The sequence below is a fragment of the Larus michahellis genome, chromosome 7, assembly GCF_964199755.1.
Source record: "Larus michahellis chromosome 7, bLarMic1.1, whole genome shotgun sequence".
Classification (NCBI taxonomy): Eukaryota; Metazoa; Chordata; class Aves; order Charadriiformes; family Laridae; genus Larus; species Larus michahellis.
This window is the reverse complement of record NC_133902.1, coordinates 45,531,817-45,557,795: the sequence shown is the minus strand read 5'-3', so window position 1 is coordinate 45,557,795 and position 25,979 is coordinate 45,531,817. Positions and strand designations below refer to the sequence as shown.

General features: G+C 39.5%; 1 protein-coding gene across 3 annotated transcripts in view; it reads left to right on the top strand.

Annotated features, from left to right (window-relative positions):
• CNTNAP5 (contactin associated protein family member 5) overlaps positions 1-25,979 on the top strand; it is a 296,300-nt gene that overhangs the window by 77,328 nt on the left and 192,993 nt on the right. For all 3 annotated transcript variants that reach the window (XR_012588190.1, XM_074593548.1, XM_074593549.1), the window contains exon 3: positions 5,737-5,930. Coding sequence is in view for 2 of the 3 variants with exons in the window: in XM_074593548.1 (XP_074449649.1) it covers positions 5,737-5,930 (194 nt within the window). In the remaining variant the exon portion in view is untranslated. The remainder of the gene's footprint in view (positions 1-5,736; positions 5,931-25,979) is intronic.

The window sequence follows — 25,979 nt, the reverse complement described above, 5'->3', positions numbered from 1 at the left end:
TCCCTGCCTTTGTCTTCAACTGCTAGCTGGGATGGTGAATAGATGTTCTTGTGTGATTTTTACAAATAGCTCTAATGACTAATTTTATTTGCCGAAAAGAGGAAGAGATTCATGCTCAATATTATTTCAAGGCAAGCTCTTGCTGTACTGTATTTTAAAGTGGTATTAAAAAAAGTCTAAAATAAATTGACAATGATTGCAATTTAAGGGCAGAAAATGAAATAGGTCTTATTTAGCTGTGCCAGAGTAGTTTTGCCATGTAATAGGGGGGTAAGAGATTCCAGCTTTTAGACCTACAGTATTGTATCGGCAAGGTCCATGCTATCCTTTGGCACAAATCATGGGAAGAGGAAGACAGAGCATTGAAACTGAGCCCTAAGCATGGAAGTTGTTTCAGCAACATTTTTTTTTTCATGTTTTGAAGGCTTATGTGATAACTGAGGAGCTAAGCCCAACACAGAGAGCTAGAAGCCAAGCTCTATCTTGCTTAATTCTTTTGTTGCACAGACTTTTGCAGAAATGCACAGATGTAGTGCCAGCAGAATTCATATAGGAACTTCATCTCAGAATGGAGGAACAAGCAATGGTAGATGGTGGCTGAAGGAGCTTTCTTTGGCTGGCACTTGAATACAAACAGTAGATATCTTTACAAGAAATAATATTCACTAAAAAGGACCGTGCCATGGCTTTCTAATAATGTTGGAGTGTTTCGATGAGTTGGCTTAGCTTTGTTTGTAATTAATAAGACAGTGCTGCAAGTAACAGTGCCTCCAGGTAGAAAGAGAGATAAATCTATTTGTTAATGTAAATATGAATGCAACAGGTAAAGACGAATTTATAAAATACAGTCCAGACCTACATCAATAGAAAGTTCTAATTCATCAAGTTGATTCAGTAATAGATAACAATAACTAAAAGGCTGTTGTTTAAAAAAAGGCCTGCAGCAGTGAAATGTGCCATTAGAAAAAACTACCACACAAACTACTCATAAGTAAAGCTTTGTGTGAACTGCTGAAAGTGCTCAATTAAAATGCTGATAAATACGTACTGATAATAGTAAAGCAGTTAGTATAATTCTGATAAATATGATTCTGAGGTATGAAATATTTTACTTACCCATGGGAGAGATTAATCGGCTGTTTTGTTTATAGTAAATAAATAATGAAAAAGAATAAGAAAATTGCTGCAATATGACTGTATCAACTAAGCTTTTTCAGTTCTCTATTAGCTCTCAGCCTGAGTAGTCAGTATAGGCAATTATGTATGGGAATATAAAACATATATAATGTCAAAAAGAATTTGTTTTATGGCCAGGAAGTGTTTGATCTGGGCATTAAATTAAAATTCTGCAGCAGGGAAACACTTAGTTGCAGCAGGAAGCCCAAGAGTTTGTAGCACAATATAAAGCCATTTGAGCTGTTTGTAAGGCACTGTAGGGTGGAAACAGGCATTCCCTTTGCTCCGTATTAATAAACTACAAATAAGTATGGGCATCCTGAACAGCCCTGTGGAACATCAAGGAGCATTGACTGCGTAACACTGGGCTTAAATGCAATTTTTGGAACAATTACGGCAAAGTGTACAAATGGTCTGTAAAAGAAAAAAGTATTTGATCCTATTTCTTGGAGTCGTATGGGTGTCCAACAGAGAAGCCATCTGATCTTTGTTCTTCTCATGTTTCTATCATTATGATTTGTTGCCATGGAGAATATGAACAATATATCAGGTTCCTGTGGTACTGTTTCTCCACTAGGGCATTTTCTCCATACCGTGTTGAACCTCTACCTTGAAATGATCCACAGAAAGTGCAAAATGTGTGAACTGTGAGGAATGACAGTGTAGTGCAACGCGCAGAATCCTATGAATGCCAGTGGGAATCTGGTGGGCAGCATGGGGAAATTCTATGCCCCTCAGACATGATATTCTGAAGTGCCAAGCATGTGTTGACTTGGTTGAGCATCCTCTCTCTCTTATTTTCTTGTGAGAGAGGAAGTGTGTCATCTTCATACGTTAGTACTTTTCACATTACACCTACCGGATCTGTATGTTTGTTTTTAGGTAATCAGAGATACATTTTCATCTGTTTTATGTTTATGCCACACTATTAGTAAAAGGTGTATGGTTCTCTTCAATTTCCTTGTGCCCAACTGCAGGAAAACAGTGTCAAGGTTATGCTTGTATCTGTTCAAAGGAGTTGACGTCCTGTAAATATTGTGTCTTCAGTAGCCCTTGTTGTTGCCTATTAAAGCCTTCACATCCTGCGTTCTTGTCTCTTGTCTTGGGTCTGCCCTGACAAACGTTCCCCAGGGTGAGCATCACTGGTGTGCAGAGGAGCAAATGGCTGTAAAAGAGTTACTATACTTTGGATGTGCTTTTTGGTACTTACTAAAAGAAATATATGGGGCGGGGTGTTGATACACTATAGGGAATGATGTGCATAGAAGAAATGTGCAGATGCAGATCATGCTGGAAAAAGATGCCAGTATCCCTTGTGCCACTTGCTCTGTATAACAGGGCAAACATGGAGGAAAAAGCACATTTATTGATTTCTGGCACTCACAGCAGTATTTGGTGAGGATTTGGGAAACCCACAAAAGTGAGCAGAAGTTATGTGTTTGCTCTACTAAAGTGAGAGGGGCCCAATGGGAAAAGCTTTAGTTCTGCCCTCAGTCACGCAGCCAGCGCAGCTTTGCTGTTGCAGGGATTTTAGCTGCCGTTCTTACAAGTCAGTAGAACTACTGTCCCTCTGTGGAAACCGTAATGGTGGAAGGTTTGGGAGTGGGAAATACAGTGGATTTTTTCCCCGTGGGAAAAGGTGTATGAAGCTGCTGCTGTTCCGTAACCGATAACATCTCTCTTGCAAGACCAGCTTCTGAAGAGGTGATGCTATGAGCAGGTGTCACTGCCGTGTCATGCAGTGCTTATGTCTAAAGAGTGACATTCCCAACAGACAAATATGCTCGTGTGAAGAGATATGCAGTGCAGAGATGCCATGTAATCTGCGATTTGAGAGCTTAAGCTCAACACAGATCTCCCAAATTTCTATTCAGTGCGTATCGTTTGTTTGACTGACTTTGAAACTGTAAGCCTGTGGTGCCATGCTCAAACTGGAAAACAGCAGCGCATAGTAAAGCCAAATACTTTTGTGGAAAGCATATCACCTTTCTTCCACTTCCAGCAGCAGAGGGGAGAGAACATAAACTACACAGAGTAGATGCTAGTTATGATCTTTAGCAAACTGCTGGAAGGTACTTGTGGTAATAAGCTTGGCTTAAGACGTTATGTATAAACTAGAACAGAGAAAGCAAAGATTTTTGTCTTTTTTTTTAACGGGAAACTCATCAAACAAATTACTTGTTATAAGTGATTTTCCTCCATCTAGCTGTTGCTGTTTGTGGAAAGATGAAATTGCCCATCTTTCTTTTAATATTTACTGAAAACATCTAGAATAAGATCTTTGGAGTATTGACGGGAACAACTTTGTGTTACAGGCCCACCAGAACTTCTGAACTGAACATCTATGTACTGACCATTCCTGAAATAAAACTGTAAACAAAGCGGCAACTATCATGTTCAGAGTCTATTTCAGATACTGGATATTACAATCCAAAGGAAGTTTTCCTTTGGCTCCTGTTTGTACATTAGTCACAATTCTGCGTAGGAGAAATAGGCAGCTTTTTGTCTTCGAAAACAGTTATATCGTTTATATCTTAAAAGCTAGACAGAAATATTCTTTATATGGCATTTAAGATGAAAAAAAAAAAGGGCAGGGGGGGAGAAGAAACATTAGGATTTTTAACAGGAAGTACTATAGTTTTATATAAGCTATATATATGTATGGAGTTAAAAGAGAGCTATGAAGTAGTCAGAGAAGATTGAGTGGCGAAATTCCTAATATTCTCATTAGGTCTTTCATGGCATGCTCATAGGGGAGAGTATTCTATTTAAGGCAGGTAAAATAGTCACAATGACGATGAAGACTTCTGTTGTGATTGAAAAGGGTAAAATAAAGCATGGCACGAGCAGGCAGTATGCATCGGATCGGTTATAAACTATTTTCCCTGGAGAGTTCTCATAGAGGAATGAAGGCTGAATCATCCAGGGGAGCAGGGACGATACTCAATGCTGGCTATAGAATAAACACACTTCTGTTTCAGGAATAGGACTAAATCCAATCTTAATGAACTGTAAGTAATGAAAATTCTAACACTTATCTTTTGACAAAGAAATTTCAGTCGTGAGTTAGAAAATACAACACAGTCCAGGCAAATCAAGAATTTTTTAAAGGGCAAAGTTACCGAAATTGAGTTGATATAAACAACATTTATTGATCTTTCAACCCAGTTCACTTCAATAAACTCTTCATAGAGCAGCTTTGAGACAGATCGAGTAATAAGATTAAAATATTATGGTAAATTCATCTATTTGTAACCAAAGTTTAGTAATGATTTTTGTTTGGAAATGCATACTGGAATCATTCTTGTAGTTTACGTGAGGAATTATTAATGCTTTACTCTCAACTCTGTATTTCCCCCTTTCCTTCCCAATGTGATTGTGTTCACTGTAATCACTCAGAAGTGCTTTTGTAAACTTCACTAATAACGGCAAAACGAACAAGATGACGGGTTGCAGAAGCAGAGACAGCCTGAAAATTTGCTGCTTTGGATACTTTGTTAATGGCTTCTGCGTTCTTCATAGCTCCATTGTTCACTTATTTGTAAAGCTGAAGTGAACACTGGGTGTATACAGAGAATAAATGTGTGCAAGTAGAAACAAGTTAAAAAAAAATAAGCACAGCCTATAATTCAAGGGTGTAAAAGAAAGCAAGAGAACTTAAAATAATATATTCCAGGCTGGAAGGATTTGCCTTTTAACCATAAGCTCACATTTATTGTAGTGACTGAAGTGGTGACATTCAAGCAGTGGTTGCAGTTCTGTGTCTCATTGGCTTGGCGTTACCACGGGCCTCTTCAACCTCTGAAAGAATCCAAGGGGCAGTACATAACTTCACTTTCAAAGCACAAACATGAATTACAATCTATCAGCTTCCATGTGGTCGTGACTTCTGAAGTCTCCATTCCTGAATGGGGAAGTGGATAATTTGCAACTTGTGTTTGTCCTTATGAAGATCTTGTTTGTTCTTTTGTTTAAGATAAAATACATGTTCACTTAATAAAGCATCTTGTGTAAAGAAGGGGCTGCTTTCCAGTGTGAAGGCAGTCCTTTTAGTTGTTCAATTGCATGGTCTCTAGCTTTATGGCGTATTATCTGAAGTGCATTTACAACCTCTAATTAAACCATTCTTCCAAATACTTAATAGGGCACAAAAAAGATAACTAACATTTTCACATGTCTTTCAAAACATAGCAAAAAAGAAAATGTCAAAGCAAATTAGAAGTTAGAAATCGGCATTCCCAGATTTGCACAAGCATACGAATAGGGATAGATAAGTATTTTTTTGTGACTGAGGATGTACTAACCTTACTGACAAAGAATAGATTTCCTCTAAAATTCTCAGAAATTCAAAAATCCTTTTAAACTTTAGGTTAATTAAGAAAACCTTAAGGAAGCGCACCCCATGTAGCATATTTCCTAATGCAAAATATGAACAAACAGCAGTATGTTCAGGCAGTCCACACCTCTGTGATGACCTGAAATAATAACATGGTGCTTTCTCAAGTATAATTTCTTGTGCTGTCCTTGCCATCTAAATTTTCTTTGTCCAACCTCTTCCAGGAGCTGGTGGCTGGTCCCCGCTGGACTCAAATGAGCAGCAGTGGCTCCAGGTTGATCTGGGAGACAGAGTGGAGATTGTCGCGGTCGCTACCCAGGGCAGGTACGGGAGCTCAGACTGGGTGACCAGCTACACGCTGATGTTCAGCGACACCGGCCGCAACTGGAAACAGTACAGACAGGACGACACCATCTGGGTAGGTCCGAACTGCGGATGCCTTTGGCCCCATTTCTTTCTGGTTCGGGCTCATTTTGGCATTTGGAGAAACGGCTTCGGTTTCAGATCAGAGGAGTGCTCTACTGGTGAGAGAGCAGACCTGAGCCGCCTCCACCAGGTGTTTTGATCTAAATGGGTTGTGTCACCGACTGTCTGTGTAATACAGGTTTAGGCCCTCAGGACTACATTGTTTTTCAGACTATGAGGATGCTCAGGGCACTCAAAATGACCTGCATGCCTCTGTGCCTGGTTGGCTTTGATTCAGGCACACCAGGGTAAATGGGGCTAATCACCTATGTAGTTTCTCCAGGAAATATGGAAATTAACTCTGCGTCTGATGCGCGCTTGCTGGCCAGAACAACAGAGCTCCTGCTGGGGGAGGTGGGTGGTAAATTGCTCCTTGGCTGGAGAAGGCTGGAGCTGCAGCATGAGTTGTGGGATGATTTAGCACGTCCGCTGAAAGTGCTCAAGGCTTTTCCTGAAATTTTAATGCAGACTTGACGCTTACTGTTTCGCACGTTCAATGTGTGGCCAGGCCAGGTGCTGTCAGTAGGAACCGCGTGTGGTAGCGATGCCCCTCATGTGCGGATGGAGGAGTCATCCTTTCATATGGAAAATGTGAATTGTTAACAAATGGCAGCATCCTCTCCTTGCTATATTCTCTACTTCTGAGGAACAATAGCCTTGGTAGCGTGAGAGTATGTGGTGGTGAATGAAACATATTCTTCATGCAAATGAACATTGTAAGGGTGATCAAGTAGACTTCTGTTTTTTTCTCTTCAATTTTTCTTTGGTTAAATGTCACAGAAGCAGATTTTGCTTCCAGAACATAATGATTGTGAATGAGGAGAGTTGTTGTGCAGCAGGAAGAGAGGAGAAGGGGTGCTGAATTTTTTCCCAAGAATGTTGCTGACAGAGGGAATGCATGTGCAGGGAGGTTAACATCTGTGGTTTTAAAATTCATTGCATTACTACTGTCTTTGTTTTATCATGGTTTGATTTAGGAAAAGCTAGTGGAAGTCCTTCTTCCTTTGGAAAGGCAGCTTTGGCCCAAAAATGGTCATAAAGTTATCAAGTGCAGCTCTGCTTCACCTGTTGCTTAAAGTTATATTAGGCTGGACTTGCTCCAGATACTACTTTTTATTTTATTTTTGTGTGTTTACTTTCTTTTCGGTGTTCAAAACCAGTGCAATTTCATTCTGGACTGAATATAGTGATCATTTAATCTGGCTCTGGACTTCCACCTTTGGGACTCAGAAATTCAGAATTGAGATCTTTTTACAGACTTGGCGTCATTAAGTGCTTTCTTCCCTGAAAATATTATGGGCCTTGTTAAAATTTTATATTAAGACAAATTAATTTTTTATTACGTGTCTAACTTTTCAGCCCTTTCCTTTTTGGAAGTTCTTGACCTTTTATTTATTTTTGGTAATTTTTTTTTTTTCTTAAAAGGAAACCTGAAAAGACAACACATAGAATTTACCGTAGCAAATCTTTGTTCCCTAAGGATCTAATTTCGTGAGTTTCTGATCTGGCATCTAACACTGCACAGAAGAATAAGAACAAGCCCAGCATGCATTTGACAGTGAATTAGGATTTATGAAGAACCTGAACTCTCTTGTTTTACTAAGTGATCAGGCATGAAAGTGATTCAGAGCAGACCCTGATGCAAGTTCTAAACCTTCAGTAGATCTGGAAGCTTGCATTCTGCAGGGGTGATTTTTGTAAGATTTTTCTAATGAAAACCACCATAGACTATAGAAGATAGTTTTGTATATAAGTAAGGAAAGATGAAATAGAATTTTGTTGTGGAAAAGGTAACACTGGGGAAAGGATTTAGCTATTCTTCCCCTCATATTAGTTTCTAAAAGACACCGTGACCATATGAGCCAGTAACATAATTCCAGTGCAGAAGAACGATTTGCTCCATGTCCCCAGGCAGAGGGCTTGAAGGGATTGTTAGGATGCATTGCCAAACTTTGCCATTGGAATAATCTGATAGTGAAAATCCAAAGTGGGCTCATTTGACATTTCATTAGACTCTACAGTCCACCTAAACTGGCAAGTCTCGTTAACACCTATGAGCTTGTATGCCTGCCCATGGAATGAATGAAGATTAAGAATTACTTCTGTACAATTTTTGTTCTAACTAAAGAGAAAGTTGATTCTTTTTTTTCCCTGGCAATTTTTGGATTTGTTCCACTGAATTAAATTAGATCTTGAAAGCCATTCAGAGCATCAAGAGGAAAGCCAAAGAGGTTTTCAGAAGCATGTATAGAATTATAATTTCAAATTTTGCAGTGTTTCTGTTTTATTGGTAGTAATCCGTTCCGTAGGCTTTTTTCTAAATAAGAAGGAAAACAGAAGTGTGCTGTCCAGCTGTATGTTGAAGGTTTTTCTATACAAGGCAGAGCTTTGGATGAAATGAAAATATCTGGGCTGTTAAATAGCTCTAAGGGAAGTTCTACATTGTACACCCCTTGGAAAACACCATCACCCTTGACTTGGGGGAGGGCAGCAGAGCGGACCATTTCACAGGGATAAGAAGGCAGCACCCCAGGGCAGCCTCCACTGTCACAATCTGTGACAATGTACACTGTACCAATCTGCCACAAGATTGGTAATTTCAACCTTCGGAACCTATAGTCCATTCTTTTTAGGGGTGCCAGGGTGGTCTGTCAGAGCAGGATTCAAGGTAGGAGTCTCCTCCATCAGGGCAAGTTGGCAAGTTACCAGTTACCTCTCATCCAGAGGGAGTGGAAGGGTTAAAATCTGGGTTCCTGTGGAAAATACACCACTTTATAAATCTCAGGTGGGTGGGTGGGAAACACAACCTCCCTGCAGGCTTTAACTTTGAAGCTTTTTTTTCTCAGTCCTTGGGGCAGGGTTTTAGTATTCTCTACATCCCTCAGGACTTTATGTTTTTTTCAAGATTTCCTTTTTAAATTTTTGTGTATAGCTAAAAGGGCTAGAAGTTTTATCTACTTCATTGCTTTTTGTTTCAGAAGGCTGTGCTGTTCCTAACTTAAGAAGTGGTCAACACTGGCTCGTAGCTCAGATGGGGCTGTAAAATCGAAATCATTGCCTGGAGATCATTAGACGACGTCTGCTGTATCAATATAAAATATTGATAGGCACTGGACCCATCAGATCCGCTGATACAGCTTCTACTTTAGTAAAACTAGCTGGAAGTTTGTGCTTTGATGTATGAATATTACTGAATGTCTCACACCACTTGCTTATTGGTGACAATTTATCATTCATTTACAGTTGTTGAAAGGGGAGATTATGTATCAGTATAAGGGACCTATATAGTGTGGTGAATTCTTTTGTTTTTTTCTGAAGGCGATATAACTACATGGAGAACATTTGACAGAATAACGATTACTGAATTGCTGAAAAGAAGGGTGTAAGAAGTACCTGGGTTTCAAGGCAAGCATTTGATTTCAGGTAGAAATTTGAGGTTTCACTTTGTTTAAATTTCTTTGCATTTCAGCAAAGAAAAATGAGATTTGGAAATTTCTTCTCCAGTATGTCTGTTAAGCTAAAACTGTCAGAAAGCCTTAATCTCTATTCAGACCAAGTCAGATTTTGAACTGCAGTTTCTCCCAGCCTACCTGCATGACCCAGAGACAAAGTGACGGGGTATTCCCAGCTGGCTGTACTGCAGTGCTCTCTTGGGGGAGGACGTACCGGCACAGCCCTTCCCTGCTGCGTGTCCTGGTCCATCCACCACCTTTGGTGGAGACGGAAGGCAGTAGCGCCTTTCGTAACACCTGAGTAAGTCTGCCCGGATGAAACTTCTCCTAATCATGTCTTCACACGTCTGATGCTCCATATTGCAAGTGGTTCTCCTGAGGAGTAGTTTCCAGCCATCTGGGTATAGGTTTCGTCCACCCATATAGTATCTGTGTCCTTCAGTGCATCTGAGACCTGGCTACATAAATTCTTTCTTGGGCTGCCGATAAGACAGACGTTTGCACACCGGTATATATGACGTATGACTAGTAAAAATCCCTTTCTCTTTATAGAGATTACAAGGCTTATTATCCTCCTCTCACGGCATGCATACAGCTCCCATCAACTTCACCGTTAATGAGCGCTGCATAGACAGATCGCGAGGAGAATCAGAAAACCTCTTAGATTTTCACTCAGCCTGTGTTTATGATGTTAGTAAATTCTGCAGCTGGAGTTGAAGACAAGACAGATTAGCCATTTAAAACCAATTTTCCAACCCCATTTGTATTTAAATAATCTTGTTACAAAAGGACTCTGTGGTTCAGAGCGAACTCGACTTATAATTATATTTTCCATATGGATAAATCAGCTGTGTGTGGACACACTAGCTATTGATTGGGAGACATAAAACATAAATCTTATTGCTTGTAACAAGTAAATGATTTTTCAGTGTTTTTAAGTGTTGAATAATTCAGAATTTACTTTACCTGCATACGCACCACAGCTTGAGTCAGTCCAAATTGTGTATATTACTGGGACGAGAGTGTGGGCTGCGATACAATGCTATTTAATTTTAGATAGCAATTTTTACGCTATCTATATTGAAAAATACTTTACAAAGCTGAAAAACACAATTATGCAGGAAGACACAAAGGAAAGGGGAGGGAGCAGGCATAGATGTATGCAGCAAAAGGAGAAAAGAGATGTTCTTTCTCTAAAGTTCTGAAAGGAGAAGAGGAAGTTGTGGAACTGGAGATAAAGGGAGACTGCTCTGACAGTGGCAGAGAAGGCTCTTAGAACAATGAATCTGTGCAGAAAGGCAATGAAGGGGAAAAAAAGGCATAGATAGCAAGGAGATAGTTCATACTGTGCAAACACATGCACGTGTTTGTGCATATCAAGTCTGGAGCTGACTGTTGGTGAAGCTTCTTACACATCTGCTGTCAACTGCACATGGAAGGGAGAAGGTGGCTTCGGGTGGAAGGGGGACCGTGGGCTCTAACCCCAAAGCTGGATCACGGGATAGGAAGTGCATCTCTAGTTTTGGACCGTGACACTTGGGTCACGCGAGGTACAGAGGAGGGCTTACCCTTCAGAGAAGCGCCACAGTGTCAGTCCCCCTCCCCGCAGGTGCAAGGGCTGGAGGGTTGACAGGAGGCTGAGGATGCGGTAGGAATATGTAATTCTGAGGGGAGCAGGAAAAGTGTTTAATAGAGGTGATAAAGATCCCCTGCAGCCCCTTTCCTCAGGAAAACCTTTGCTTGCATGTGCGAGCTTTTGCTGAACCAGAGGCTTTTCTAATGAAATCTAGAGGAGGGTCACTCTTAATTGGCTTATAAATCTACAGGAGTGCTATAAACTTTCCCATTTCCACTCTAGCTGGATAATGATTGTGGAACTGTTTTGGTGAGTTAATTATCGTGAACATAGTTAGAATATTAATCTTCTTGTCAGATTTATAGTTGTGCTAATTTATTCTAAAGCATCTTTTAGCTCCTAGTCCTAACGCCCTCTAAGTAAGGCCAGAGCAAAATTCTACCTGTAGTGATGAGAAGTCCTGCATTGCTTGCTTGGATTAGAGGATGAGTTTCTGCTTGTTTTGTTATAATGTTTCCCGCTGTATTAGAATTCAGTTATATTTAATCTCCTCTATGCACAGTAATTATTGCCAGGCAAATAGGTGTTAAACAGTAAGTATCTATGGATTATTTTCTTTTCCATCACCTTTACTCTAAGAAGCAAAGAAGGAAAAAAAAAAAAAAGCTAGTTGCTACTTTCAAGTAGGAATGAAGGAACCAATTCAGTCTTGCTGCAGGGAAGCAAGGCTTTTCCGAGGTTTTCATCACTTTTCCTGTAAGAGCTATGTTATTACAGGTTTTGAAGAGGCAACCATTACCCATTTGATGTATTCGAGACTCTTCTGATTTAAGACTGCCTGATTCTGAGATGCTGTTTGGATGTTACTAATTCGCTTCTAATTCTGGTTTAGCTTACTGAGATGGCTGCGAACCTGGCCTCTTGAGCATGTTCTGAGGAAATCTGTCTTTCTTGATACTGCCAGGGCAGTTCTCCCTCTGGGAGGATAATTCAAAATGTCAGTATATCTGTTTTTGTTAAGTGCACTCTGTATGGATTTATGTCTGAATAAAATGGATATGCTTAGATTGCAAATTACCCTTTAGTGTTGAGATACTTGAGTTAGCCTTAAGCTAACTGAATTCTGTATGAATTCTGTGACCTTACAATGTGCTTTTATAGTTGGTTAACTGTAAAGCAATATTAAGGTGAAGTCTAGAGAATTTAATGCTGGTATTAACATGATATCCATCAGTAATGTCTTCAGTAATTCTCCATGCTTGGTATTTGGCAGCAGTTCACTCTAACCCAGGAAACTGCAAGAAACATGGTTATTTGCAGTCTGTGCCATCGTCACTGACCTCCCAGTCTTATTCCTTTGCACGTTGTTTGAAATCGACTGTTTCTTTAACCGTTTAGCACAGGAAGGCTGTGAAATGTTCCCTGATTTCTCATTCCTACATCCCAAATCTTCTGTACGATCTTGTCTCTCCACTGCTTCACCTCACCTGTAGGGCGTCACTCCATAGAGTTGGCCATAACGGATTGGAGTGGGAAGAGTGGTTGGCATGGTTCTGGTTGGTGAAGTCTCGCCCTAAAACATACATCTCTTCCAAGTGTCTCCAGTAGATTTGTCTGCCACAGCCAGAAAGCTATTGTTTTCCCTTCCAGGCATCTACTAAGAGGGTAAATGTTAGCGGCAGCACACTAAGATGACTAATGTGGAAAATAGTGAACGTTTCCCCTCAGATGGGGGATTTTATCCAGCTACTGCTTTGTATCGGTAGACCGAGTTTCATTATTCTTGTTTGCTAATCGTGTTCTACAGTATGTGAAGCTATAAATAGATGCCTTTACAAATTATAAATAAATATGGAACAAAGAGTGCTTCAAACCATTTGTAGTTTCACCTCTGGTGAGCAAATGACCATTTGCAAATGGACTAAAATGAGAAAGCAGTGTAGAGCAAAGAACAAACGGTAAAGCTGTTTTGCTAAAGGAAAATGCATCATTAATTTGTTCGTAGCAGACAATTTACAAAGATTAGCCAAATAAAAACGTCCCAGGGATAAGCACTAACGCTGATCCACCCACAGCTGAAAACCATTCTGAAACAATAATAGTTGGATTGACTGTGGTGCTGCAGAGAGAAGTTACCTGACTCCTCAAATTGCTTCCACAGCTATAGATACTGAACCAAGAAAGAGCCTTTACAGAATACAATATGCAAATATTTTTCTCCTACAGTTTCCCAGTGAATTCTGTGCTAATTTCTGTAGTCCTTCTGGGTCATATTAATCAGGATTGAGTGGCTTCTGGCGTTGGTAAACAAGATCTGGACTTTTTATCATCTTAAAAAGCCTGTTCAAATGGAATGATTTCAATGCAAACAGCTCATTTGTATAGTGTGCTGCTGAGCATCCTGGAGCAGCCAGATCAACAGCTAAATCCACATGGAGTAACACACAACATCCTCGGGAGCTGTTTGTGCAGGGTTCTTACTGGGAAGGTGACGGGAGCTTCTGGGGCCTTTGCTCATGGAGTATGTGGAGACAGGAAGACGCAAAAAACCAAACCCAACCACTACTAGTCAGCACTGGATATGCTTCCAGAGCTCAGTCTTAATGAGTTTCTTTGCAGCCGTTTGGTATGTTTTGGAACAGCTGAGAATGGCTCTGGTTGTCTCAACATCCAATTCTTTTGGGGAACAGGCTAACAAGAGTACTCTTACTGTACTATCATGTGCTATGAAATAAGACAGGTTGTTCTGCTGCTGAAAAGTGTGTCACTTCTACTAATTCACTTTTAGATTAGATTAATCCAAATAAATAACTAGTTTACCAACTTTGCTAGTTTGTCTTGCAGTGTTCAGGTCTTCAGTAACTGCTATAAGATTGCACCTGTTTTGCTCTGAGCCCTTTCTGAACTTTGGATTATTCATTCCTGTAGCAAGAAGCTCATGAATAGAGAAGTAGAAATCTGTTGCTTGTGGCTAGTGGAAATGGCACACAAGAAGAGGCAAGCTATAAACCACTGCAAACCACTTTAGGACTGGGATTTTCTTAAGATATTAAAAATTGATAGAGTATTGTCTAAGCAAAGGAGTGTGATGGTATATAGACACCAGGTTTAGTAATAAGACATGCTAGTAAACTGGTGAGCACCTTGGAAGAAGCAGAAAGGAGAGAATTACCATGATACCTGAAATGGAGATGAGGAGGCAGAGGAGGAGAGAGACAGACAAAGAGGTAGGAAGCTACAGTTTATGTCCAGAGCATCAATATCTAAGATGGAAATAAATAACTTTTTCATTACACTTTTAGCCAGCATCAGCAGAAACCAAGGATCTCTTATTCTGCTCATCTTCTTCTTGTCTCCTTGGTTAGTAGATTTGTATCCCACTTTGAGTTAATACACTTTGTGTTTCCTGCTACTAGACACTCATCAGCTGCAAAGAGGCCTCTACAAACCACTTCTGAGATAACTTTCTTGAAATCGAGTTGTGTTCATGGAAACTTTTTCTTCAACGTTTAACACTGGATCTTTGCACAGTGGCAATGCAGGGGTGGGGAGATGGAAAATCAGGTACCATGCAAGGGCCTGGATGATTTAGAGAGAGGACCCTGACGTATTAAAAGTTTAATTTTCTTAGGCTATTTGTCAAAATTCCCATGTTCTGTAAGTCTCTTCAGTTATGTGGGTATTCTGCTGCATTTCTCCTTTATGGTCTGATTGGGAGCCCATTGCTGTCACTGGGGTCCTTCGTCTTCATGGAACCCTAGAACAGTGAGGATAGAGAACTGTACCAGCTAAAAGCCTACCCCGCAGTTCTTCCATGGATGAACACAGGAACCAATTACTTTTTCCCTTTTTCTACTGAACTGACATATGAAGTAGAAACATCAGTTTCTACTTAACTGAGGTGACCTTGTCATATATCAAAAACAAACAAAAAAACAACAAACCCCTCCCCCAAACATCCACCTAATTAGAATTATCTGACAAGTAATATTTTCTTGCCTTTGTGGTAACCCAGAAATTACGTAGTGACGTCATCTTTACAGTGTTGGAAATACACTCTCTGTAGATTTCCCTCCCTCACAAGGTTCCAGTAATTTCAGCAAAATATGGATTTATTTTTCAGAGGCTGAAAAAGTGGCCTTTTTTTACCTTGCAGAAAGAACTATAAAGTTATTTGTGTTCATTCTTATTATGAAGTTTTATCAGATTTTTTTTTTTAACTGCCAGTGCCTGTACTGGAATATTCCCAGTCTGGAAATAGTGTGGTTCTAATGCCTAATATAGATAAAATATAAATATTTAACATATTTTATTAGATATGTTTCCTAATTAAGAAAGAATAATTAGTGTAGTAATTAGAATAATTAGAGATTACTGATATTTAAAAATATGAATACAAGTATTATTCTTAGTATGAAGGACCTCTTCTAATACATTGCCTTTCCAAATATGTGGTTTATATTTTGTGTTCTTTCAGAACATTCCCACTTTCATTGCGTGAGAATTTTAAAAACACTTATATAATCATTAATCTTGACGGTCATTATACCAATTGTACTTTTGATTCTCAAAGCTGTTTCTTAGGGGAATTGGGAAGGATAGAAATCCTTAGAAGATCCCTTGAGGTACAAAAAAAGTAAGAACAAAAATTGGTATCTACGGATTAAGTAAGCCTGTCCATGTTCCTTTCAAATTTAACTTAATTGTGAAACTTTTTAATATGCGTCTGACACTTTTGGGGAGCTGCATACACCTGTTCTGCAGGATTCAGCTTACATTTGCGGAGTTAGCAATTAAAGCTAAAATATAGTGTGAGCAAACCAAGATAGAGAGTAAATCCTGAAGTAGTATTACTTGAAGAACTTTCATCCTTCAGGGAATAAGTATTCATGAGCTAGGGGTAGAAACGCAGTCCTGGAAACATGATAAAAGGTTCCATACATACACCTTTACAGCTTGGAGGAGAGATGAGGTTCAGCTCAAATAAAAACTAATCAAGCTGTTGTACTCAGGGAACACTTAATGCGAGTCACTTATTTTTATTTTAAATATGCGGACTCCCACATCAGTGATAAGAATGGACCAATCTTCTCTGGAGAAGATTCTCGCTTTCCTGAGATGAGGTTTGGTAGACTGGAGAATTTATGTGGAAAGACCGCCTGTTTGGAGTATTTCACATTTAGGATCACTTCTCAAAAATAATGATTTCATCTACAATAGCTTCCATTTGGAAATTAGACCTATCAGTTTAAAATATTTGTCATGGTTGCCTCAGAAGGGTCTATGTCTTGCTATAATATCAAGAAAGCATCCAAATTTTTGCCAGTTAATTTAAGAAAGCTGATTCAAAAGAACTTTACACCTTCCACTTGGGAGCTGTTTTGAAGACTAAAGCAATTCTGGCAATGCCTAGCAATTCTATATAATCTCCTTCAATAAATCTCCATAATCCAAGAGGTTCAGGTCCTTTCTGATGGCACTGGGAAGGCAGCTGATTTTGACTGATGCTTTCAGATCTTTTCTTTGGGTGATGTCAGGGGAGAATTGAGCTTCTTGAGATTACGGCGTAGGATTTTTATAGTAGTATCAAAGGAAAACTGCAGTCTGACTTACGGATTCAGGTTTTCTAATTCTATTTTACACTTTGTTGTCATCAGGAGACTTTCTAAACATCTAAAGTGTGTCCTACGTTCTCTGTGTCAGATCCAAACCTCTGTTTCTCCTGGTAGTCTCTGGGCACAGAAGCTCAGGCTGCACTACAGACCTGGTGCACAGTTACTCAGCTCTCCTTGTCAAGTCCTTCAGACCGAGAGCATTTGTATGCCATACATAATGTGTGTGTGCCTGGTGAAAAACACCTTTCCACTGGCAGTATCCATTAATGGTAATACTTGCAAGTCTCATTTGTTCGGCAGGTGCTTCTTGATGCTTTCTTGTTTGGACTTCAGTTTTAAAAAAAATAAATATGCAAAGAAAAAATACTGTAAAAATGCCTCCTGAAAAGCCTTCTGTAGTCTATTGCTCAGTAAATAAATACAGGTAGAATTTAGTCAGGAGAGCAGATACCAAGATTCATCCTCTTTGAAGAATATCTTTCAGATATTGCCTTCGTGCATCAGCTGGTGCTTCGGTGAAAAGATTTGCTCTCCAAGGAAGAGAGCATGCTTGGGTTTTTTTCCCATAAAGCAGTCTCTGAAAAACACCTAGAAATTTAGGAAAAATGTCCACCTCATGGCTTCTGAGTTGTTTTACAATGGAATAAACATTCAAGCATCTGTCACTGTGTTCATTACATGTCTTTACAACAGGTAGTTTTCCTTTTAATTTGTGTCCGAGATCCATATATTCAGGCTTTTATGTGCATCCAGTATGTAGTCCTTTATAAGCACTCTCTAATCTCTTTAAAGTTTGTAATTTCAATTTGTCCCTTGTTACAAGATCACAAGCACACAAATAAAAACATAAATTATTTATGCTGAACGACATTTGGAACCAGTGGACTGGTATGTGTAGCCCTTTCTTGGTTTTGTTTTCTCTGGAAGGAAAATCAAAAATTTCTTGCTTTTGATGTAGAGCACGGTTCTGTAATGTCTGAGCAGAGTTAAGATCCTTTCCCAAGTTTCTTAGACCTTTACATCAAGGCAGACAGCTGAAGTGTGCAGCTGACTTCTGTAGAGAGCACATTGTGTTAACAAATGACATCCAACAAACCATAACAAAGTTCAGTCAGCCAAAGAAAAAGCTATCCCTGTAGAATGATTTTGAAAATTTCAAGTAGTTGTGATTTGGATAGCAGTCACGTAGTTCATGATTGACACATTTACAGGCAGCAACTTCTTGTTGGCAGTAAACCTCCAGATTAGGTACTCTAGTAAGGAGAAAGCATTCAGATGTGCTCTCCCATCCTGCAATCTGCAGAGCCTGTGGGACTCCGATAAATACACACAAAGAAAGGGAAAGATGGTCTTTGTTAGAGAAACTGATTCTTCGAGACCTGATGGCCATGGAGGTCATGTCTAGTAGCTTCTGGTGTGCTGATGAATTTCCTCATAGAAGGAGGGAATTTTGTGTACTGCAGGAATGCAAAAGGCATTTTCACAACTTCAACTCATGCTGTTCCCCCCCCTTCTTTTTTTTTCTTCTTTCTCTCATTTTACTTTGTCCCTTAACAACTCATCTATCCCATCAGACTGGGTCACACTAGACATTCAGTTGCTTTTGTTTTGGTTACTTTTCCAACTTTGAGTATATATTATAGTGAAGAGAATAGCAAAGATTAAAACCTAGATAGCCTTTACTTTCTTATAGAGTTCAGAGGGGTGTTTAATTTCTCTGTGGAAATTATCAAATGGAAAAGGATCTAAAGACAGTTGTTGAGGTTTTGGAAGTTCTCAGTATCTGATTTTTAGCATGGCCGCTTTCTGTTTCCTCCACTTAAAGCAAGTAGTAACTGACTTTGAACAATGCTTTCTAAAATCTGTGACGTTATTCAGGTACAAGTAACTATCCATCTGAAGGAGGATTTTAGCCCATGATCTGGCAAACATATGGGCACTTAACTCATGCATTTATAGTTGCAGAATGAGCCATGAAGCATAACAATTTAGAAATGAGGAAATCTGAAATATTGATTCCAAATAACTCTATAATAAAATTTAAATAACTCTCTAATAAAATTTCCAGTGGTGGCAGGATTTCATCCCACACCTGTAATTAGGTACTGAACATAACATATTGGGGAGTAGGTGCTATACAATTATATTCTTGCTGAACTTGAAAGTTACGTACTTAGTTTTTTCATTTGCTGTGAAGTTTGTTTTCCTTTTTTTTTTTTCCCTTTTTTTTTTACCCCTGGAAAACTGTTTCTCTGCCTCTTTGTTCATTTTGAGGGTCTGTCTTCTTGCCTACATTTTGTGGCTGGTCAGAGTCATTAGAAGCAAATGCATATCTGCGGTCCGATTTTAAAAAACAAGCTGCAGCAGCACATTGCCATGAAATAAGGTCTTGTCTTCTCACTATCCTTCACCTAACTTTGTTTCTTCTTTTCCCTCTGCTAAGCTGGAGGTCAGCTTTTAGTGCTTAGCCTTAGTATTTCAAGGCTTATAATGGTACCTATGTTTATAATCCATGGACATTTGGTTATAGCCTTATAAAATATGTGCGCTATTTCAGCCTGAGAAATATGTGCATGTGGTAACGCATACATCATTATAAAGGTTAACAGAAATGGTGATCTGCAAGGAATAATCGTATGAAATTACAGATTCACAGATATTTAGGGCAGGTTTGAAGAGTTATTGGCAAACATGCAGAGCAGTTGTGTGTGTGTAAAAATAAATTAAATTCATAGGACAGTGGAGAAGCAAATCTGAGACACAGAGGGAAGGCAGAGTTTCAGGTGGCATTCATCCAGCCATATCTGCAAGAATGCAACGATGATGATTTATAATTACTGTGATGAAAATAACGATGATGCTGCTGCCACGGTTTTACCATAGCCTCGGGAGTATAAGTAATTATGCGATGATCAGTTGATTCTACATATTCACAAATTTAGCTATTTATCATAATTGGTTTAGTCCCTTGGACTTAATCCAGACTCTTATTTCATACAGTCAGTTGTAAAAGGGAAGTGGAAGGAAGCAAATTTCCTCTAGCTGCATATTCCAAATCAAAGTTGGTTCTACACTAACAGAACCCATATTATCAATTGCAATGGTTGCTTATTCTTCCAGGTTTAAAAAAGCAACAAACAAGCAACAACAACAAAACAAACCCTCACACAGAAGACACCTACATTTCCTCTTTGGAGATGCTTTCTGTGGGTATCTAAAAATAAGCCTATTCACATTTCAGAGTACCCCTTTTCTGCATTGTATCTGCATGAAAGATGGATATTCAGTGATCAAATGAGACTGAATTTGGGGGATCCAGCTTTCATGTTGAGTTCCATGCCCACCAAAGCCTTTCCCTGGTGATCCCTATCCCAATATTGTCATTCAAGAAAAACTCTTGCTGATTTCATGGCCTCCAAAGCCCTTGTTAATTATAAAGCCATTTTATCCTAGGCTGCATTTTTGATAGCTTTGTAGCTGCCAGAAAGTATTTTTTGCCAACCTCTCCACCCTTCCCAAAAAGACCCTACCCAAACTGAAAATACCATGGGTTTTGAGGTGTGAAAAAAAGAGGCATGCTAAAGGGTAACTGGTGGATGTCCAGGTATATAGCAAAATTCCTGGATATTGCCACACAATTGCACATTAAGTCGTACACTGACATTGCTGATGTTTTCTGTAACATTACAAAGTAATGAGAACCCTTTTGCTGCCTTCTAGGGACCCTTATGCATTCAGGCACAAAACTTAATGCAGCATCAAATGGTCCCAGAGGGTTTCTTTGTCTGGGCAGCAGCAGACACAGTGATAAACAAAAGATCACAACGCCACAGATGAAGTAACAGTGCAGTCAGTCCTAGATGTCTGGCAGCCCTAGACAGTGAGCCATGGCCTTTCTTTTATCATTTTTTCTTAAATCCCCCGATTAGACATGTTTTTTTATCATATGTTAATCACTACCTTCCTGGCCCAATTACACCTGCTGTCTTCCAAGCACGTGTTTATATAAATAGGTTCATTGTAATTCATATTTGGCAAATAGGCTGAAGTTTTCCCATGTTTTTTATAGCTGGCTAAAGGCTGAAATCTCAGTATTCCTATTGCTCAAATCACATAGATCTTTCAACTCTATGTAGCCATATATTCTTGCTACCTTGGGCCATTCTTCTAGGTCTTGGTATGCCTTGGACCTCCTTCAGGGTTGAAAGCACACCTGATCAACACCAAATGCCTCATCTCCTGAGGTTCTCGCATGATAAGGTGAGTGGTGTTGGCCCAGACCTACATTCAGGTTCCCTGTTGTTTTCTGATTTTCTGGTCCAGTGAGCCAGAATGAAATGTCTCTTTCACAAGAAGTGGAAAACAACGGGAGAAATGATGGCTCCATGGTGAGACTTTTTTCAGATGAGATGCAGAGCTGAATCCAGGTCCTTCACTTCCAAATGAGCACAGGTGTTTCATTCCCAAGGATCCTGTTTCTTGTTATGTCACGTTCTTTTCTTCTGGCCGCTTCCATTTGTAATGACACCAAGGGCACTGCTATCATTGGAGACCACTGAGTGTTTAGTATGTTCACCTTCAGTAGGTCCAACGTTAGGCATCAGCAAAATATCTCACTATATAGATTTGCAGGTTTGGGCATCCAGAGAAGCAGAGTTGTAGGAATTTGGGGAGCTTTAATGTCAAATGGTCAAAGAGTTTAGGAATCTCCTAGGTCAACCAGATGCTTTGCTGAGAGGTTTAGAATCACAGTTTTGAACTTCAAAGGCTTAAATCTGCTCAAGTCCTTTTGCAAGTCTTTAGATGAATCTAGTTTTATAGTTACATAAATTTGGGGGCAGTGGGAGAAGGGACTCTGTTCCGTCATGAAAGAATTGTAATGAAATGGCAGTAGACTTAAGGCAGATCAATATCACTCTTCTGTGCAATTTTTAAAAACCAAAGTTGCAGCAAAAAAGCCAGTTATTGCAGTGCTACTTAATTCATTTAGTAATAGAGTGTATTGATTGATATTGTCATAAATAACAAACCGCTTCATCTGTGCCTCCTCACCACCCCATCATGTTCTGCATACAGGCTAAGAGGAAAAAAATAGCTACAGCCCTTCTGAGCCTCAGGCTAACAAGCCTTATTGATTGTACTTGTCATGCGTAATCTAAAGCTAAAAGATAGCAACCCACAGGATTTGTATATAACCATCGTAGGCCAGGTTCGAACCCAACACATTTTGTATGTGGGTAATGCCTGTAGAAGCTATGCTGATGCCTAGGCAACCGACATGTTTTACTGGAAACCAAGTGCAAACAGAAGACTCGCGTTCTGAGCAGTGACTGGCAAAATCAATCTTAATTAGGCTGCAGATATTCAAGGCCACTTCTAAACCTGAGCCTTTTCTTGATCCCCTTTAATTATGTATTCAGATCAAAGTGACATCCTGAGCTATTATCCTGCGTGTTAAACACACTCAGTCACTTGTTGTCTGAGCAAATGCATCTACGTTTTACTAAGCGGCATAAACGGTTTCCTCTTTCAGTCTCCTCACTGTGGGAGCTGCAGCTGTGTCTTTCAGTGTCTTGGTTTCCAGAGCTCACTGCAAAACTTCGGAGTTAACTTTCTGCAAGTTGCTTTTGCGCTCAGACCATCCCGAGCTGTCGTTTGGCCTTTTCCTCTGCTGGATTCCAGAGGCACCTCCTTTCTGGGTGGTAGATCAGAGCATTTTAAAAGTATATATAAGGGAACAAAAAAATGTGTCGCTTGTTTGTTTTTATCTCAAACATGAGCTGTCACTCGTGAGACTTACTCATTCCCTTGCACTTCCCAGGAGGAGCCAGAGAAGAGCATGTTAGGAGTGGGAGCTTAGTTGCTTGAGTTTACTAATTAGCAGGGCTGACGTTCAGGAACAAGAGAGGACCAAAGGCTGCTTAATCAGTGTGCATTTCAGGGCTAATTCAGTGTTGTACACGTGACCTTTTCTCTAAAAATCTGCTGCAGACACTGATTCCTTGGGCCTCTGTGGCATACTGAAGTGCGAGATGGTCAGTGACACTGAGCAAAACACCTGAGCTAGAATAAAATCCCCTCAACTTGCATAAGGGTGAGAGAGCAGAGGTGGAACGGGAAGGTAACAAATCTGTTAAAACTATATTTCTAAGATATTGGTTTTGTTTTTCTAAAAGGGATGAGCAGAATATTGTGAGCCTACTCCTGAGGCTGCTCATTTGGTAAAAAAGCTAAACTATATATGAAAAGGAAAGCTAGAAACTTTGCAAGTGTTAAAATAAGGGCACAGTGGAGGTTACGCCAGTGAAGGTGTTTGCTTCACATGGAGATCAGCACATTTCAGCGTTTATTTAGACCGATGAGTCATCTGCCCTGCTTGTAGAGACTACTTGGTAGAACTCCTTTTATAGAACCCCTTCGTCTCTCTTTCACCTTTCATTTCTAATTTTTTTTTAAAAATTATTATTATTTCACGCCCTTCAGTGTAGCTTTGCTTCTGTTATTTAGTCTTTCTTGCAAAGTTTTGCTGGATGTAATTTCCACACATACTTGTTGTAGTGTTTTTATTAACTTTTATAGCACAGGTTTGGTTGTCACTTAGCTGCTAAACATTAATGTAGTGCAGACAAAAAATATACTTTGCTACTTACTCTGATAAGTAGTAAAGGGAATACTTTGGTGCCAATCCTGTAAGAAACAGTTTTCAGGAATAAAAACCAAGGTAAAAAAAAATAATCTCAATTTCATCAGGCGTAGGTCTCTTGAAAGTCACCGTATTCTAATTTTGCTGGAGGACATATTCATGTAGCTAGAGAGGAATTTTTTTCATTTCCTTTTGACTTTTGGATACAACTGAAAATTCTGGTCCACTGCTGCTCTCAAAGAAAAAAAAAAAAAAAAAAAGCCGTAAGTAAAGGGTTTTTTTTTGTCCTGTTATACTGGACCTTGGGATTCACTCTGTGATCCCGAGGGTCATTTCCAGGGTTCATTAGTCCTTATGAGCTGCAATTTTCTAGTAATGTTTGAGTCTACAAGACCTGCTACACAGTGAGCAAAACTTTAGAGAAATCGCTGTAAGTACATACAGAATAATGCTATTCATGTGCTAATATGCTGTAGTTTAGTCTGAATTTGCTTTCTTCGTTTTCCGTTACTCCAATATCAGTTCTGACCCCTGGTGACTTCATCGCTATTGTGAACTAGAGCCAATGTTGTCCAATTTTTAAGCTGCTCTCATCATCGAATATGTTTGTACAGGAGTGAGACATACCTTGAATTTCCTTCAGGATGGTCCTGACAAGAGTCCTGGGCAAAGTGTCAAAAGCAGAGCCAAAGAGGCAGGACTTGGAGGAAGAAGGGAGTTGAACTCTTGACAATGCAGTGTTGGCTGATGAGAATACAGGGCCAGAAAGGATCCCATTGTGTGCATGGGTGCTTATAACATCTTTCAAATTCTATTGTATATTGGTGTTAACTTCTACTCTATTTCATCTTTTGATCAGAGAGAAAAGCTTTTTTCTTTTTCTTTTTTTTTTAAATAAATAATATGGCTATTTATTAAGGTTTATGTTTTTGGGCTAGAGACATTGCAGATGAGTCTTTTTCTCTCTTTTTTTTTTAAATATATTTTATTTAAAATTAAAGGGAGAAGAAGAAGGTTTGTTGAGCTGGCAAAATGTTAGGGCCACCTAATTGGGAGCATCCTAAGTTACGTGCTGCCTCTGAAATTCATTACTGTATTGATGAATATACCTTATCATCAATTTTCAACATGTAGCCCTGCAGTGCTATTAGTAAATTATGAATCCAGAATTCCAAATAATTCCTTATTACTTACTTTAGAAAATAAACACTGCAAGCATTACCAGTAGTAGAAAAATCTCTCTCTCTTTCCTTATCTTTTATTTGTGATCCTTTATAGTTTTTGTTTAAGTTTTGACATGTCCTGGAGCTTCCTAAAGCGAGAGAGGCTTTTTAATTTTATTTTGTTTTTAATTTTTGTGGTTTTGCTTTCTGGGCAAAATCATGACCTTCAACTTTCCTGTATCACTGCTGGCTAATCACCAATTTTCAAATTAATATTCTTCTATGTAAGTGATTACTGCAGCATGACTTCACAAAGCTTGCTTGAATTTTAGCTCAGATTCATGTAGGTCTAGACTTATGATGCATTCTTGCCAGGTGTCCAAGAGGGATGTTTACTCTTCCTGAGGCTATCAGATACCCTCATAAGTAACATGCACGTTAGCTGTAATGTTTTTCTTAGTTTTCATGATCTGAATGGCCTGGAAGCATTAAGAAATATGTAATGATGCTTGGGATCAGGGCTGGGTCTGACCTTTAAGTACCCACGAGAAAACAGAGGGTAAACAAATTCCTTCAGAAAGGAGTTAACATTAATTCCACCCCACCTCCCCAAACCTGACAAAGGTTACTACTCGTCTGGGCTATTAAAATGCTGGTGTTTGCAGACTCGGAGAAAATTACTGGCTCTTGGCAGAACAGTTCTTTCACCACCATTAGAAATAAGGTCCTTTCTACCGGCTTTCTGCAGATTATATTCATGAAAGTAGTGTTTTGTAATGACAACTTGGTGGGGCACCATATCTTAGCCACTCTATCTTTGATGTGCACTTTACTTTCTTTTTTTACAGTGTACCATTTTCTTTTCCAGAAGTATTATGTTCTGTTTCCAGGCATACTGACTTTCCAGCTACACTATAAGGAATTGTTTGTAGTAACACAAATACTTTTGTTTTAAACAGATGTACAAGAGTTGTTACTGTAAGCTCAGTACTTTGTTACCATTGCTACCCAGTAATGGATAGGCAAGAACCAAACTTGGAGAAACTGGAGCATAAGCAGAAAAAAGACTTACCTGAAGACTTACAGAAAGCCCAAGTCAAATACAAGAACACAACTCAATGTTTCTTAGTGGAGTATTTTATTTACCAGGTACCACTCCATGTCTAGTCACAGTTTACCTGGATGGATGCACGAAGTCTGTTTCCTCTGGGCTTTTTGTTCAGGAAGGAAAGGGAAACTCCCATCGGTGTTCTTACAAATAGTTTTCATCATTTATGACGAAAAAAACTGATGTATTTGATTCTTTTTTTTCAAGAGGACCATGAACTAAGAGATTTCCCAAGGTTCTCCAGCCACCCTAAATGCAGGACTTTGGAGAATCTGTAAAGCGCACCCACCCACGTCCCCTGACCTTGTCTAGCCCCAATAGCAGCGCAAGTCATCCTCCTCCCCACCATCTTTCTTGGCACGCTTATTGCCACTGGAAATCTGGGGGCATTGGCCTGGAGGGGCACACAGTAAGTTCTGAGAAGTCCCCCCCAGTGGGCACAAAG